This window comes from Falco rusticolus, chromosome 1 (assembly GCF_015220075.1).
Source record: "Falco rusticolus isolate bFalRus1 chromosome 1, bFalRus1.pri, whole genome shotgun sequence".
Taxonomy (NCBI): domain Eukaryota; kingdom Metazoa; phylum Chordata; class Aves; order Falconiformes; family Falconidae; genus Falco; species Falco rusticolus.
Genome location: NC_051187.1, coordinates 3,939,623 through 3,954,734, shown reverse-complemented (window position 1 = coordinate 3,954,734; position 15,112 = coordinate 3,939,623). Strand labels below are relative to the sequence as shown.

General features: G+C 36.8%; 1 protein-coding gene across 1 annotated transcript in view; it reads left to right on the top strand.

Annotated features, from left to right (window-relative positions):
* The window catches only part of HELZ (helicase with zinc finger), a 91,429-nt gene that overhangs the window by 24,918 nt on the left and 51,399 nt on the right, over positions 1-15,112 (top strand). The window contains 7 exon segments of the mRNA XM_037405179.1: positions 618-674; positions 1,543-1,591; positions 2,021-2,096; positions 4,992-5,190; positions 6,280-6,387; positions 6,707-7,004; positions 10,248-10,515. Of these exon segments, the coding sequence (XP_037261076.1) occupies positions 618-674; positions 1,543-1,591; positions 2,021-2,096; positions 4,992-5,190; positions 6,280-6,387; positions 6,707-7,004; positions 10,248-10,515 (1,055 nt within the window).

The window sequence follows — 15,112 nt, the reverse complement described above, 5'->3', positions numbered from 1 at the left end:
GCCAAAGTGTTTCAGTAACCGTAGCATATGGTTCACTGTAGCGCTTTTCATCAGTAGCTTGCAAAGTGCTCTGTGAAGACAGTCAGTCTCACAGGCCCCATTTTGCAGATGGGAAACTGAGGTGTGGAGAGGTGAAGGGACTTGCCTAATGTCACCCAGCAGTCCAGTAGCCAAGCTGATAACAGAGCACGGATCTCCTGAGTCCTTGTCCGTTGGGCTGTGCTGCCTCTGTGGCTACTGTGCATGTAGAGTACTGTTCTGGAGGATAGCAATCAATAAACATTATAGCTATTAATATTTATCTTGAATGGCAGCCAAACTTCATAAGAAGTTTTTTTCCCCCAAGCTGTGCTATGTACACTGCTCTCCTGCTTTGTCCTGTAGTGATACTTGCTGTAAGTCTAGTGCTAGTTTTGGCCAGTGAATTCCCTTTTTCACCCTGATGTTTGCTTTGGTGTTACGTAGTCTCTGTCATTTAAAATTGCACCTTGTAAGTCAAACTCATTTTTCCTTCTTGCCCTTCTCCTTGGTGGTGGTGTGGGGGGAGAAATGAATTTGGTGGTTTGATGCATGTGAAGGATTATGTGTTTGATGTATTAATATTCTTTCTCCCCCAGAACGGGATGGTAACTAAGGATCTGACACGGCTGAAAACACTTCTTGCTGAAACAGAGGTAATAATGAGCATATTATTGGGAAAATAATGAGCAGTACCTGAAACAGCTGAAAGGCTTGTTTTCATGTGTCCCAGGAGATCCGGGCTCACCGTGAACATACTGGTTCAGACATCATTATTGCCAGTGGTCTGTTGGTCTTTACCACCTACCTATTCAGGAGCCTTTCATCACAATCTTGCATGATGTATGAGAAAATAGAGGAAGATGCTAATAGGTTGTTGACTCTTGAAGTAGCAAGTAGAAAGAATTCAAAGTGGTTAGATCTGTATTTCTTAATTATTTATTATATTTTTCTCTGTTGGAAATGATTCTGAAGTAATAAATGTGTCTTAAGAAATTGGTTAACAAATGTAAATGCCTTCTCAGTTACCTTTTTTTGTATTAGAGGTTAATTTGTCACATCTGTTGATTAAATTGCTACTTCTTTCTTTTCCCTCTTTTTTTCTTCTCTTTCCCCTTACGCTTTGTCATTGATTTGGGCTTTATTTTTAATGTAGATTCAAAGCTCAATGACATCTCAATACAGTTCAGACCTTTGGCCTTTTAAAAACTTCACTGCAGTTCACAGTAAAACTATCATAGAAAAAGATGGAATTTGGTCTTGTAAAAATCTCTAAAATTTTCTTCTAACAATGAGTGGACTCGGTGTTTCTGGCAGAATTCCTTTTATCAACGTCTGTAGACCAGTTGTTAGGTTAATATGAAATTCATGTTTGTAACTGGAAGTGTTTTCAGAGTGGTAATTAATATTTTTGTATTGGTTGTTCTAAACCATATTTTGACAGCGAAGAAGCTAAAGCAGTTCTTGTTGATGAAATTGTTTTGTGTTCCTTTATAACTGTGGGTTTTTTTCATATAATTGTAGGCAGCTGGTAAAGTACCGTCAGGATATCATGTAGAAGATTTAGAAGAAGGTATGGAACTCAATTATAAAGCTACTTGATTTCACAGTCAGAAGACTTGGGTTCTGCTCAGTGCTCAGCGCTGCATAGTAGTCAGAAAGCAAAAAAGGGGCTTGACTATTGTGATGAGCCCTGGGAAATGTGGTAGAATTATATCCTTATTGACTGAATTTGAAGGCAGAACTTCTGTTCATTGGTCAAAGCACTGTATCAGAGCCTGATCCATTCTGCATATTTTTTGAAACTTGCCTCCATAACCTTTGGACCTTTGTTTCAAATAAATTTGTTAGGGATTAAAAATTAATTTTTGGTGGGTAATTTTGCTTGTGTACAAATACACTTTGGTTTGATGTTTAGAGATGTGGTTCCTTGGACAGCTACTGCCAGACTCAGAAAAACTTGGCAATTAGAAAAATAATCTATGGTTTGACTACTCTGCAGGGTCCCGGGATGGCTGGCAGTTCCGCCCTCCACCCAGGGGAGTCACAAGCAGTGAAGAATATACACTATGTAAAAGGTAAAGTCAGTGCTTTATATCAACATTCTCCAAGGGATCATAATGTTTCCTCTTTTATTTAGCTGCTGACAGAACGATTAAGAGGTCAGCAAAATGAAGGTACTTGTTAGAACAGGAGTTGATTCGTTCACAGATTTTTAGAAGGGTCAGTTTATCCAGAAGCACTTGCATTTATAAACTTTCTAATTTGTATAATTTCAGAGATGTGAAAAATTCCCACAGGCAACAGTGTTAGCAAACTGAAGCACAGTGAGGTGTGCTTTGACATCAGAGAGGGTGTGCATGCCTTCAGCTGAATGGGCTTTGTTGATAGATGAGCTTTGTCTCCAGATAAAGAAATGTTTATGGAATTTCCGTCCAGATCTCATTATTTCCATTTTGTGTAAGCTCAGGTACACAGAGGTGAATTGCCTTGCTGAAGATCCGATGGCTTGTATTGGAGTTTCTCTTCCTTGTCTTTTCCAGTCATCTAGTCAGTATTGCCTGTAGTTTGTGCTGTTAATCATCATTACTTAAGTCAAACTGTATTAATATAAATGGGGAGGAACCAGCATCATGCCTTTGATTCTCCCATATATGTAACTGATGCAAATAAATTATTTTGGAAGTGCAAGCAGGAATCTGACCTTTTTAAATTACACAACTGAATTGCTGAATTTAGGCTGCTTTTGGCATGATTTTCTAGAGATGCCAAATCTTGGCAGCTGTTGTTGACTTTTATTGTATCTGGTGCGTATTCAGCAATTTTTAAAAAGCAGATATTTACAGATTTTAGCGATGATTTTATGTTGAGCAACATCTGTACCATGCTTCCAACTATTGCTCTGAAACATTTTTTCCACTAAAGCTGTAATTAGCTTTATGCCCACTGTTAACTCTTACAGTGAGGAGGATATGCCTTAATCAGCAAATCCATATGAACAGTATCATTCTGACCATGGGCTAAAGATTTTAGCTCCTTATGAGGAGGCAGTTACAGGTACTGAATATGAATTTTTGAAGCTGCAGTTTATTTTTCCCCTGTGTGCCATAAAGCAGCAGTACAGCATATTTATTCTAGTTAATGAAGCTATGGAATTGCAGGAGGTATTAAATAAGAAACTAAAAATGAGAAAAAACCTGTCTGTTATAAATATGAACAATGAGCACTTGCAAAGCTTGCATAATGATGAAAAATTTTAAAGTAATATGCTTTCCAGTTAAATAACGAAAAGGAAACTCACTTGATTTTTAATCTGCTATGTAGCTAATAAGAACACGTCAACAATTTTTTTATGCTTTCACTCCATTTACTTTGGGCCATGAAAATCATAATCGTACTTTAGCATTCTAACGCAATGGGGAATTGGAAGATTTAAAACAGAGCTACTGAAATTGACTGCCAAGGAAAATATTTTCATTTGAAATATATTAAGCAACTTAAGCCTGGGAATGTCTTTAGTAACATAATGATATATATCATGCTTATTTTATTTACAATTGGGCACACAAACCTTTAAAGACTTAAATTTAAAGGAAAAGTGTATGCTAAATCGAATGATAACCACTGATACAAGTGTGGCCTAGGTATCCAGGTCCTTCTGCTGCAAGGTTTTCATACAGTCAGGTGTTAACTTGTTTTTGTCACGTAGCTCAGAGTTCATGTTCTAATTCATGTTACACTATGTAGTATATTACGGAGAGATTATTTAGTCACTGATCCCCTTCTGCTGTGTTTCTCAATGATGTGGGGTCCTGACTTACTGTATTAATTTAGTCTTGGTGCATCCTTTCTTTTTTACAGTAACTCATCACTGTAGGAAGAGATTCTTAGTATATGTAGATATCCACATGAAATTAAAATGATGTTATGTTTACAAAGATTCTGTAAACTTAATATCCTGACAGAGATCAGCCTGTCTGGCTTTATTTATTATAAACATGATGCTTAAATTAACTCTTTATAGTCTCCTTATGCAAAACGAACAAAACAGCCTCCTGGCCTGATGTTTATTCTGTATATCCTGTACTTTCTTAGCACCTACAGAACTTACCCCACTCCCCATTTTATTCTTCATTTTGTCATCTATTTTTTAAGTGCTTCAGTTTTGAAGAATGATGGTGAAACTACTGCCTTGTGTTTTACAATTTTAATACAAAGTTTAATTATAAAAATAGTTTCCAAGTTATATAGGCATTTGCCCAGACTTGCAGTAAATTCTTAGAACTAGAATGCTTAAATTTTATACAGGCATTTTGAATATCATTAATTTTAATGCAGCAACACATGCCATTAAATGAAAAATGTACTATTTATCAAATCCTTCACCTCTGCAAAAATAGATCCTTTTAGACTGATACACTGTTTACGAAGAAGAGGATGAAACCTTTTCTTGAGGTGATTTCTGTGTAGGTGTATTTAGTAGAAAGGACCATGTGATGTCACTGTTGCTCCAGGAAAAACTGCTGACTGAGTATTTATCAGCTAATAATGTAACTACTGGAGGAAATTATGCTCTGTCTTCCCTTTACCCTTGATTAACAGTGTTTTATTCATATTAATACAATGCCTAGTCATTTCAGGGATGGTCCATGATCTCATTGTGTTAATTTCTGTACAAACACTTGATTCTTTGAAGCTGGAAATTTCTTAAGAAGACTTTTGTTCCCCTATGTTTCAAAGAAATTTGATACACTCTTCTGAAGTTTGAACTAAGAGAGGCTGCCACCTCTCTTACAAAGTGCTGCGTACATGTATATATTTCCAAATCAGTTCACACGAACTAAACTGCCTTTAGTTCTGTGAAAGAGACTTAAAGAATGTCCTTCTGGCTTTAAAAGTAAAATTTTTATATTTTTCTTTTTAATTGGAGACCGAAAAGTTCAAGGCATAATCGTTTTTCCTATTTTATGTAGATTTTTAGAGCAAGGGATCTGCAGGTACGGTGCACAGTGTACTTCAGCACATTCCCAGGAAGAGCTAACAGAATGGCAAAAACGATATGCTTCCCGCTTGATCAGATTAAAACAGCAGAAGGAAAACAAACAATGTTCGGGCAGTTATATGGAAACCTTGATTGAGAAATGGATGAATTCGTTATCTCCTGAGAAAGTGGTAAGGAAAATATACTACTTCCCTATGTGCTCATATTTAAAACTAACAGATGAGCCTGTTTTTGGCCCTTACTATCAGAGCTGGTCGAATTACTCCTTACCAAGAAATTGTCCAACCAATTTGCTCCCCTTTCCATCCTGCCGTATGTCTTCTTGCAAAGATACCAGAGACTTAGGCTGATTTCTGCAAATGTACTCAGTCTTTTCAGGAATTCAGTAGTTTGTGAATTAACAGCTTGTGGGTTACTCACAGCTTGTGCATTTTGCATATTTACTACTCCCAGTGCAGGATGGGTCATCCAAGTCTCATGGTATTGTTCCTGTTCCTTGACTAGATGGCAGAACTTTTTAAACTGGGGAACAATAAATGGCGAAGCTTTCATGACTTAGTGGAGAATACTTTTGCTTGTGCATGGCTCCTTGTCTTTGCTTGCGACTGCAGGCACTTGTATGAAGAAAAGCCAATCCCCCAAACGTTCAAAAACGTTTGAATACCGAAGAGTGTGGGGTATGGATAAATCAATTTTAGCAGCTGTTTGGAAATCCAGAGAGTGTTTTCGTGGCATTCGACCAGCTCTACTTACCACTGACCCTAAGGAGTTTTCGGTCCATCTATTGTTGATTAAAATCTGGGAAGAGTGGACTTTCTGCAGAATGCATTAATGAGTAGAAAGCCTGAATCTGGTTTCCTGGTGTCTCTAGTAGTCTCATTGACGTCAGTGAGATCTGGGGTCTTCTGGAAATGCAGTCTTTGGGCCTCGTTGTGTCAGATCCTTCTTTCCAAACAAAATAGCATTCTACTTCAAACATTTACAATTAAGTTGGTTTTTGAAAAACAAGTCCTGCGGTTAATTGTCCTTAAATTATTATATTCTTTGCTTGCACAGTATGATCTAGTAATTTGGCTTGCTGGTCTCTCTGAATTAGCACATACTTTCATTAATTCCTACACAGGACTTGCATCAATTCTACACAGTGCAGGAAAGAATACTTTCCACTTTCTGTTAAAAAATTCTACTTTTTCCCAAGTGTTTTTGTTTTGATACTGCCTGTAGAAGTTTAATGTTATCTTCTTTTTCTTTTAATCTAGCTTAGTGAATGTGTAGAAGGAGTGAGAGTAGAACATAACCCTGAGCTATCGGTAACTGTCACCACCAAAAAGTCTCATCAGACATGGACATTTGCTCTCACTTGTAAGGTAGGATTACTTATCTTTTGAACGTGAGTCAATTATAACTAGAATGCAGCCCATAGCCTTTTGCAATTAATATTTCAATTGCATAATTCTTCTTAAAACAGAGACACTTCCTAGCACCATCTCCTCTCTCTCTTCCCAGCAGCTCTGGTGATTACATATCGACTGCCCAGATTTCTGGAAAGCGGGCAGGACTTGTACCTGCTCTGAGAAGTTGAGAGTTCTTAGCAGCTCTCATTATCTGGTTGCAAATGAAGATATTCCTGAGATAATTTCAGTTTTCCAACACAGTGTCATTTCAACCTTTGCCTTTTTTTTATAGCCTGCAAGAATGCTGTATCGAGTGGCATTGCTTTATGATGCCCATCGTCCACATTTTAGTATCGTTGCAATATCTGCTGGAGACAGCACTACCCAGGTATCACAAGAAGTTCCAGAAAACTGTCAGGAATGGATAGGAGGAAAAATGGTCCAGAACGGAATAGATCATTATATATACAAAGTCAGTATAGCCTTTAACACAGAAATCTTTGGAACTTTTCGCCAAACTGTTGTGTTTGACTTTGGATTAGAACCAGTCCTCATGCAACGAGTAATGATTGATGCTGCTTCAACTGAAGGTAATGTATTAAAAAAAATTTTTGGGAATAGTGGAAATCTTTCATGCCATTTCTTCCCATATTTCTGGGCAGAACAGCATCTGTATTAACAGCTGATGAATGTCTTCTACTCTGTGTTATGTTCATCAGATATATGATTGTAAATAGTGGACAAAAGCTTAACTAAGATAGATAGCTGGAGTATGACTGTTAGTCTGTCAGCATACGGCTCCTAAATCTTGTCAGAATGCTGAGAATTTCTAGTTTGTTATGTGTCTGAAGACAGCACTGGAAGTTCACATATGTTTATTTTTTTATGACTATTTTTGTATTGATGAAAAAGTTAAACACACAGAAAAAGGTCAGTAGAGAGATGAAGTGTTTCTGTATAAGAACACACCTGGTAGTTCATGCCTTAATTAAAGCAGTTTGTCTGAGAAGTTGTTTATTTTCTTTGTTTGGGTTTTTTTTGGTTTATTTTTCTCCCCTTGCAATATGTGACTAGGGTTGTCAAAGGCAAGAGGGGAAGCATAGGCTTGTAACTCAATGAATTGCTGTTGACATGAAGTTTGAAAACATAAAAGAAAGTGTAACTATATATTTGTGTGTTTTCAAGGAAAACAAAACTTAACTGCATGTTATTATAAGTTTATGAAACTGATCTGTGCCTCTCAAGTCAAACCTGAAATAGCCACATTATCAGAAAGATGTCAGTAGACTAAAAGATATTTGAAGAGGCGCAAAAAGAAGGAAGCACTTTGATTTAGGGTTAAAAGATTAAGAAAGCTTACTATAGGTCACTATGTCACTTGGCAGCAAGCAAGGGAGTGGGATACAGTATGGTAATTTTTAATGAAAAATTGAGAGATACAAACACCAAAGAAACAGAATTGTAGCACTGGGATGTAAGCAGGAAGAAGAAAAAGGAAAAAGAAGGAAAAAATAGGAAACTAAGAAAATAGCAATTTTCTATTCTTGGCCTTTATTTTCAAATGACAGGTTAACGTTTGCAACATTAACAAAAAGAAACTGTAAATAGCAAAGATTGTGAACTGATCTTTCCAGATGACCCGAATACTTGTAGCCAAGAGCAGGAAGACTGTACAAGTTGTAATGCCTCATGAAGCAGAGAGTATTGCATTGTGAACAAGAAGCTATGCTTAGAAGCAAGGCTGTGGTCTTTTCAGGAGCAATTATATGATCTCCATGTAACAATGTGGGTTATCACAGCAGACTGGCTTCCCAAGACATGGAGCTTGTGGGGAACAGGTGTCCTTTTATTGTAAACCTGTTTAGGATCAAGAGAACCAAGCCATAACTTATTTGCAAAGTCAGAGTTACTGTCAAACTAATCATTGGGTCCTTGTTGGCTTAAACTAGTAACCAAGGCGACAGAAGGAATAGCCAGTCCAAATCCATGTGAAAAGTGATGAAGTTGAGATAGCACTCACTGACAGTAGTTACCGACAAGCCCTTTTCACATGTGGCTTGTCTGCATGCAGAGGGATGCTGAAGTCTTCAAGCAGGTTGTTGCTGTATTTATTTCAGATGAAAAGAGTGCTAGGTGCTTTGCAAATTAATGTAGATACAAATATCCTGGGCTTTTTGCCAAGGTAATCGAAGAAGTGTGTGAGCAGGCAAGTGAAAGGGATGTGTGTCCGATCCCATTGGAGTTTCGTTTACTTTTGATATATATGAATTGGGATCTCATGGAAGTACTTTTCAAACAGAAAGATGCCTGAGGTCTCTACGTTTGCATGTAATTCAGGGGCCTCTCTAGGTACCTGGGCAGGAAAGAAAAGCCAACATGAAAATATTCTAATGGAGGAGCCTCTGTTATGCATTTTGAAATCTTTATTTGCTGTGGAAGAAGACAGCTAAGAGCAGTTTTCTGTGTGCTGAGAATGTACAAAATGCTTTTTAAGCAAGGCTCACTGTACGTGCAATCTGTGCCAGCAACTGTTTTTCCAGTGGAAGCCGCTCTAGTGCTGGGAATTAGGTGGCTGCCTTTCTAGCAAACAAGGATTCGATCCCAGTGTGATTACTGAGCTTTTGTGACCTGAGGTACAGTTAGCACCAGAGAAAGCTTTGTTTATGGTGAGATCATTTCAAACACAAACCACACACACATGGACTTTCTTGCCATACAGCTGTAGTGAATGGTGTGGTTCAGGCTCAAGGTGGATATTTAAACGTGGTTTCTCAGTGAACACATCAGATCAGCGAGTGAAATAAGCTATGTTCCTGTGGTCATAGTTGAGCTGAACTGAGATTTCTTTTACTAAAAAGCTTCCTTCTCTTTAGAATAAAGGCAGTCAAGATGATGTTAAGTATTTAATTTGAATTTGAAAATATCTTCTTTGCACATTTTTCAGCGTTGGTGTGATACCCTGGATACCTATCTTAAATCTCACTCAGAGATGATGCATTAAGATACCATAGCTTCACTATAAATGCCAAATATTTTCAGCTCTGCAATTTAACTGCAATTCTGTTGGCTGATGCACTGTTCTCATAGTGTTTTTGTGGTGTTAATGGATATATTTTGGGTGGCTGTAGACAGTGCTTGGTCTTCTGTTTATTATTTAAACTATGTGGTCCCACAAATTAGGGTATTCTGAAAAATTAATTTCCTTTTTTCTAAGTTTGGAAATGTAACCTAACATGACAAAGTTATGCCTGGCAAAGTAAATTTAGCTATAGAATGCAACTCTCTGCAGAATACACATATTACAGTACTGTAGAATTTTTAAAAATATTTTCAATGCTGCAAGTTTAATGGTTTCTTACCAGCTAGTTTATCAACTTCTTTCTATTACCTTCTAAATTTTATAGTATATATTGTAAGGCTCTTGACTACTTCATATTTTTTAAATGAGGTGGTGTTGCAGTTAGGCTTTGAAAGCATATTGTGATGCCCAGTCCTTGCAAGTTGCTTGTGATTATTAAAATATAAGTGCTTTCCTTGTTTGTCTGTATTAATTCTATTTGCTATCTATAGAATATTTTATTTTCTGATACTGTTAGAGAGCCTGCTTGCTCTCTGTGTACACCTGAAAAGTAGGAGTGGTAAGTACTAGCAGTGAACTTACCAAAGCTGTTGTAGGCAGATGAGACTTACTTACATTCAGTTTGTTGTCTCTAATGGGATTATTTTTAGTAGTGGGTTAGTTTGGGGTGGTGTTTTGTTTTGTCTTTTAATAAAACCCAAGAACATCTGGAGTTTGAACTTATTTCCTTTCCCTATTCTGTATCTACATTCAGATCTTGAATACCTGATGCATGCACGGCAACAGCTACTAACCACAGCTAAGCGTTGGGATTCTACTTCTAAGACTATTGTAGAATTTGAGCCTAATGAAACTACTGAATTGGAGAAGAGCCTTCTTACCAGATACCAAATCCCTCTTTCTGCTGACCAGCTATTTACACAATCTGTCCTGGACAAATCATTGACCAAGACCAACTATCAGTCACGGCTACATGACCTCCTTTATATTGAGGAGATAGCACAGTATAAGGAAGTTAGCAAGTAAGTGATACTTTTATAAAAAAATTTCTTAGATATTTCTTACTGTCCTATTAAAACGAGCGTGGCAACAATTTTCATTAAACCTACAGGCTTGTTTAAGATACTGAGTCTTCCTATTTCTTTGAAATTAATTTGAATATGAGTCTGGAAATAACAGCTTTTGATAAAGGTCACTAGTACTTAACAAATGTAATTTACTGGTAACTAATTTTAAATAAATAGTATGTATCAGTCTATGCTTACAGTTGGAGGCACTTAAACAGCGGTTGTACAATGTTTTGTTAATTTCTGTATAATGATTATTCTTTTTTATAGTTTTTTGGCTCTCGTTATACAAGAGGATATTAATAATAGGAGTCATATTTTTGTTCCTTGGTGAAAGTAGGTTATAGCAAAGTAATATATGAAATCTTTGTGTAAAGGGTTGAATTGTGGGTGGATCAGACTCTGATCTTATGATGATGTGGCAGCTGACTATTATATTTATTCTCTAAATAGGCTGAAACCCAGCTTCTGAATAAAATTTCCTAATAAAAGGCATATAGTATACATTGTTTGTTTTGTTCTGTCTTTAGGTATTATGTCCATATTACCAACTGGATTAGCTGCATGAACAAATACAGAGTTAGGAAAAAGATGTGAGCTTCCCATGTTTAGACTCTCACTGGCCCTTTTTTCTGTAGTTCAATATTTGTGGTTAAAAATTTTTCCTGCAGTCATGTGGTACGAAAGTTTTAAAGTGTTGCTGTACTCAGAATGGAAAGCCAAAAAGGTATAACTTCCCTTTAACTTAATTTGGTAGCAAATTTAGTTCTATCAACTTCTTAATTTCCAAATCAGAAATGTCTTTTTAAGATGAACCACTCCTAGAGCTATAGAGGTTCAGCTGAATCACCCCTCTGGAATTTAGGAAGAAAATACTATGAGTAGTTGTATTTCTAATGCTTCTAAAGCAGAAAAATGGTTCAATTTCTTTGTTGTATCTCAGATGAAGGGCAGTGTATTTGAGCAGTTTTTCTGCATGTCTTTCATCACTGCTGTGCTCTGCTCTTGAGCTGGAATCTGACATATGGAGGAATCACACTTGAACGCTGTTTTCAGCGTATAGAAATATTTGCCATCATACATATTTATAATCAGGTTGACGTTTCTAGTGCTTTTTAAGACAGAAGTGGGTTTAAAGTAAACATTATGAAGTACGTTAAAAAAGTCAACAGTATTTTTACTGGGTGAATTTACACATTGAGAATTACACTCTCATGCCTCATAGGAAACCAAAGAGCAGCATGCTTGTAGAAGGGAAGGGAAAGTAAGTGTATCTCGTGTGTAATGCTTCCCCTTTGGACAGTTTGGTGCAGTGATAAGTTACTGCTCTGCTTTTTCTATCCAGTGGATTAATAAAAGTAAGTTTTAATAATGTTCTTGAAATCTTCTGTTTTGATAGTGTTGATGACAGAAATACTCTTTTGATCTTGTAGCTGACCCACTTTTTTGCAACAAGGCTCAAACTAGCACGCTTTTTTGATCCTCTGTGGCTAAGATCACACACTTGGTATTCTCCAGTGAAGCGTCAGGATTGCAAGCCTAGAAATGGGCCCAGAAATACAAATGCAAGTGGGTTGTAGTACCTCTGAAGTGGTGCTATGAGTGACAGTGTTGATGAGCTGCTGTTCTCTAATGGGTTTGTGTATGTATATCGTAAAAGTAGTAGGGTTGTCAACATTGTCTCTTATGACGAGATGGAATAACACCAGCATCTGCCGTTTACATTGGAGTGTATTGCCAGGTTTTAAGAATGTTGACGATTTCCCACTTTCTAGGAAAACAATGTTTCAGACTTTATGTGCGATCACCTGAGTGGAACTACTACCAAGTATTGGATGAAGGCTGCGGTGGCATTAAAGTCTTGAACTCGGTTATAAGGGAGTACATTCTGGATGGTCTCAGAGAGCTTTACTTCTAAATCATGTTTATTCTAATATTTCAGGAGGTGTTTGTAGGAATTACTCTGCATGAGTACATCACAAAATAGAGTAATAAGGAAGCCACTGCTGTGTAATTTACGACTGCAAACACACTTTAAGAAAAAGCAAAACAATGTTCTGATCTTGAGATTAGTTTGGTGTTGGAAGTTGTTGCCCTGCATACATCTGTTGGTGGTTTTAAAACTCTTCCTTTCTCTCTTGCACATTCGAGAGAGAAACAGCATATAATTGATGTAGACAGATGCATCTAGAACTTACTGTGTGTTTTCTTATACGAATGTTAAAGAGCATGTGAGGTGACATACAGCTCCTTCCATGCAGTCCACTCTGCTACCAGAATTACTGAGCTGGCTTATCCTCGTGGCTGTGAAAATGTGAAGTACTGGCTTTGATGGAAAGTAGATTTGCTTTTGTCATTACTGTGTCTTACATTTATCAGTACATAGGTAGGTGTCACACTGTACACGCTGTCTGAATTCTGCATGTGTAAATGTAAGGGGAAATGTGCTGAACGTACTTATTAAAGAAAGTGTTATATGGGGCTTTGTTCAGAATGGGTTTATTTGCCTTTTGGGAATTTATTGTTTGCACTGGTACTGGGTGGATTAATGATTTATGAAGTCTTTTTTTAATTTTTGTGTGTTTTAACTATATAAAGCAGCCTCCCCCCCCCCCCCTTTTTTTTTTTTTTTTTTCTCGGCTAGTTTTGTTAACACAGGAAGTAGGCTGGGGATTTTGCAGTGTTTAGAAGGAAACATAAGTTTTTGTTCATTTAATTTGTATAAGCCTGACTGAAACTCTTATTTTGTATAAACCTGTGAAGTAAGGGTGCGGAATGGATGAAAGAAGCAACTTTAGATTATTTTTTTTTTTCTTAAATAATTTTTGGAGGATTTTGTAGTTTAACAGTTTGCCAGAAGGTGTCAGTTTACTCAATGGGAATCGCTTGCTAATCTCTAAACTTTAGATTCCCTTTAGCACAGCAGATTGAGTTCAGTCATTTATGAACGTGCCTTGGCTCAGAACGGCAGTAATACTGTTTTCCAGCATGCTTTTACAAATCCACATTTGAGAATGAGATGATACGTATTCAGCAGTATAGGATTCAACTTTAAGAAAATTTTAACAAAATAAATTTACAATGGCAAGTGATTGTATCTTAGTAATAATGCTGAGCTCTTGATACTGTGTTAAATGTTTTACCTAGTATTTTAACAGCGATGTGAATGAGATACGAGCTGGTTTAGATACTGCTAACTTGCTGATAGCTCCTTTGGAAATAGTGCAGCACTTGTATAGAAGAAAGCTTGCGTTTTGTTTTGTTACGGTTTTTTTTTAGCACATGTGGAAATTGGAAGGGTTGTGCTTAATTCTGGTATGCTCTCTGAAGTATGTGCTTCTGAGTGGTTGTTTTAACTGTAGCTTGAGCAGTGGCATTTGTGGTTACTGCTGAACCAACCCAACCCATGTTCAGTAAGAAGACATCTCTTGCTTTTTGAGAGTGGATGGCTGTGAAATTTGGATCTGACTTAATGTGTGTTATGTAAAGCAGCAGCTGCTACCGCAAGGGGGCAAACGTGCGGTTTTTGTGCAAGACTCATGATTTGCCAGATACGCAAAAAATATATTTGATTGGTTTGGTAGATATTTAATTACTAAGCAAGCTAAAATGTTGGATTTTATTGTTATAGGCTTATGGTTACTGATACTACAGGGCTTAAACAATAAATTAACAGTTTATTGGGTTAAAATAGAAATTACAAGATGAACAGATCAAATAAAAACAGTATGCGCATGCAAAGTATTATAGGAAAATGTTGGGATTTTTTTTTCCCTGAGAGATTTTACTTCATTTGTGAAAACCTTTGGTTTTTACCTTTTTTTTTCCTGTAATTTGTTGCAAATTCAGAAAAAAGTTGCTGATAAGAATAGAACTGAATATTGTTAAGTGTGACAGACTTCTTACCCCTTTTGTTCTTTTTAAAACCAGGTCGAAGCAATCTGTTTAAAAAGCCACAGCATTCTAGGAGGAGGTTACTATGTTTTGGTGAGAGGTCAATAAAGTGTGCTAATAAGTCACTTTAATGTGTTATGCACGTGACTTCTAGAAAATGGTAACTACAAAGAATGAATTTGTTACGTCTGTGATTACAGGAGAAACTCCTGCTAATAGGAATTCAGTGGATAGATGGTTTATATGGCTGAGCCTGTGATGCCATTCCCTCATTTCAAATAAAATTATCTCACTTTAATGCCTACAATTTGATTTTTTTTGAGGCATTTCATCAATCCTTCTGAATTATAGGTGTAATACCATTTACCTATTAAGATGTAGCTTGCCCTCTTTGGTGTGCAGCCTCGAAGAAATATGAAATAAATGGGAATCTTACTCTGGTCCCTGCCTGCACTTCTCTCCTTGAATACCTAACATAAGCTTACGAACTATTCCATTGGAAATCTTTGCTGCTTTGAGACATGTGCAGCACTCGAATTCACCTTAAAATTATTCTGGTCTCAGAAAGTCTAGTATTTGATTCTCTCTTGTGAGGGTTCTATTTTTTAAGCTTTGTAGATGTTGATTCTCTTAAATATATGTTTTATAGGCTATAATC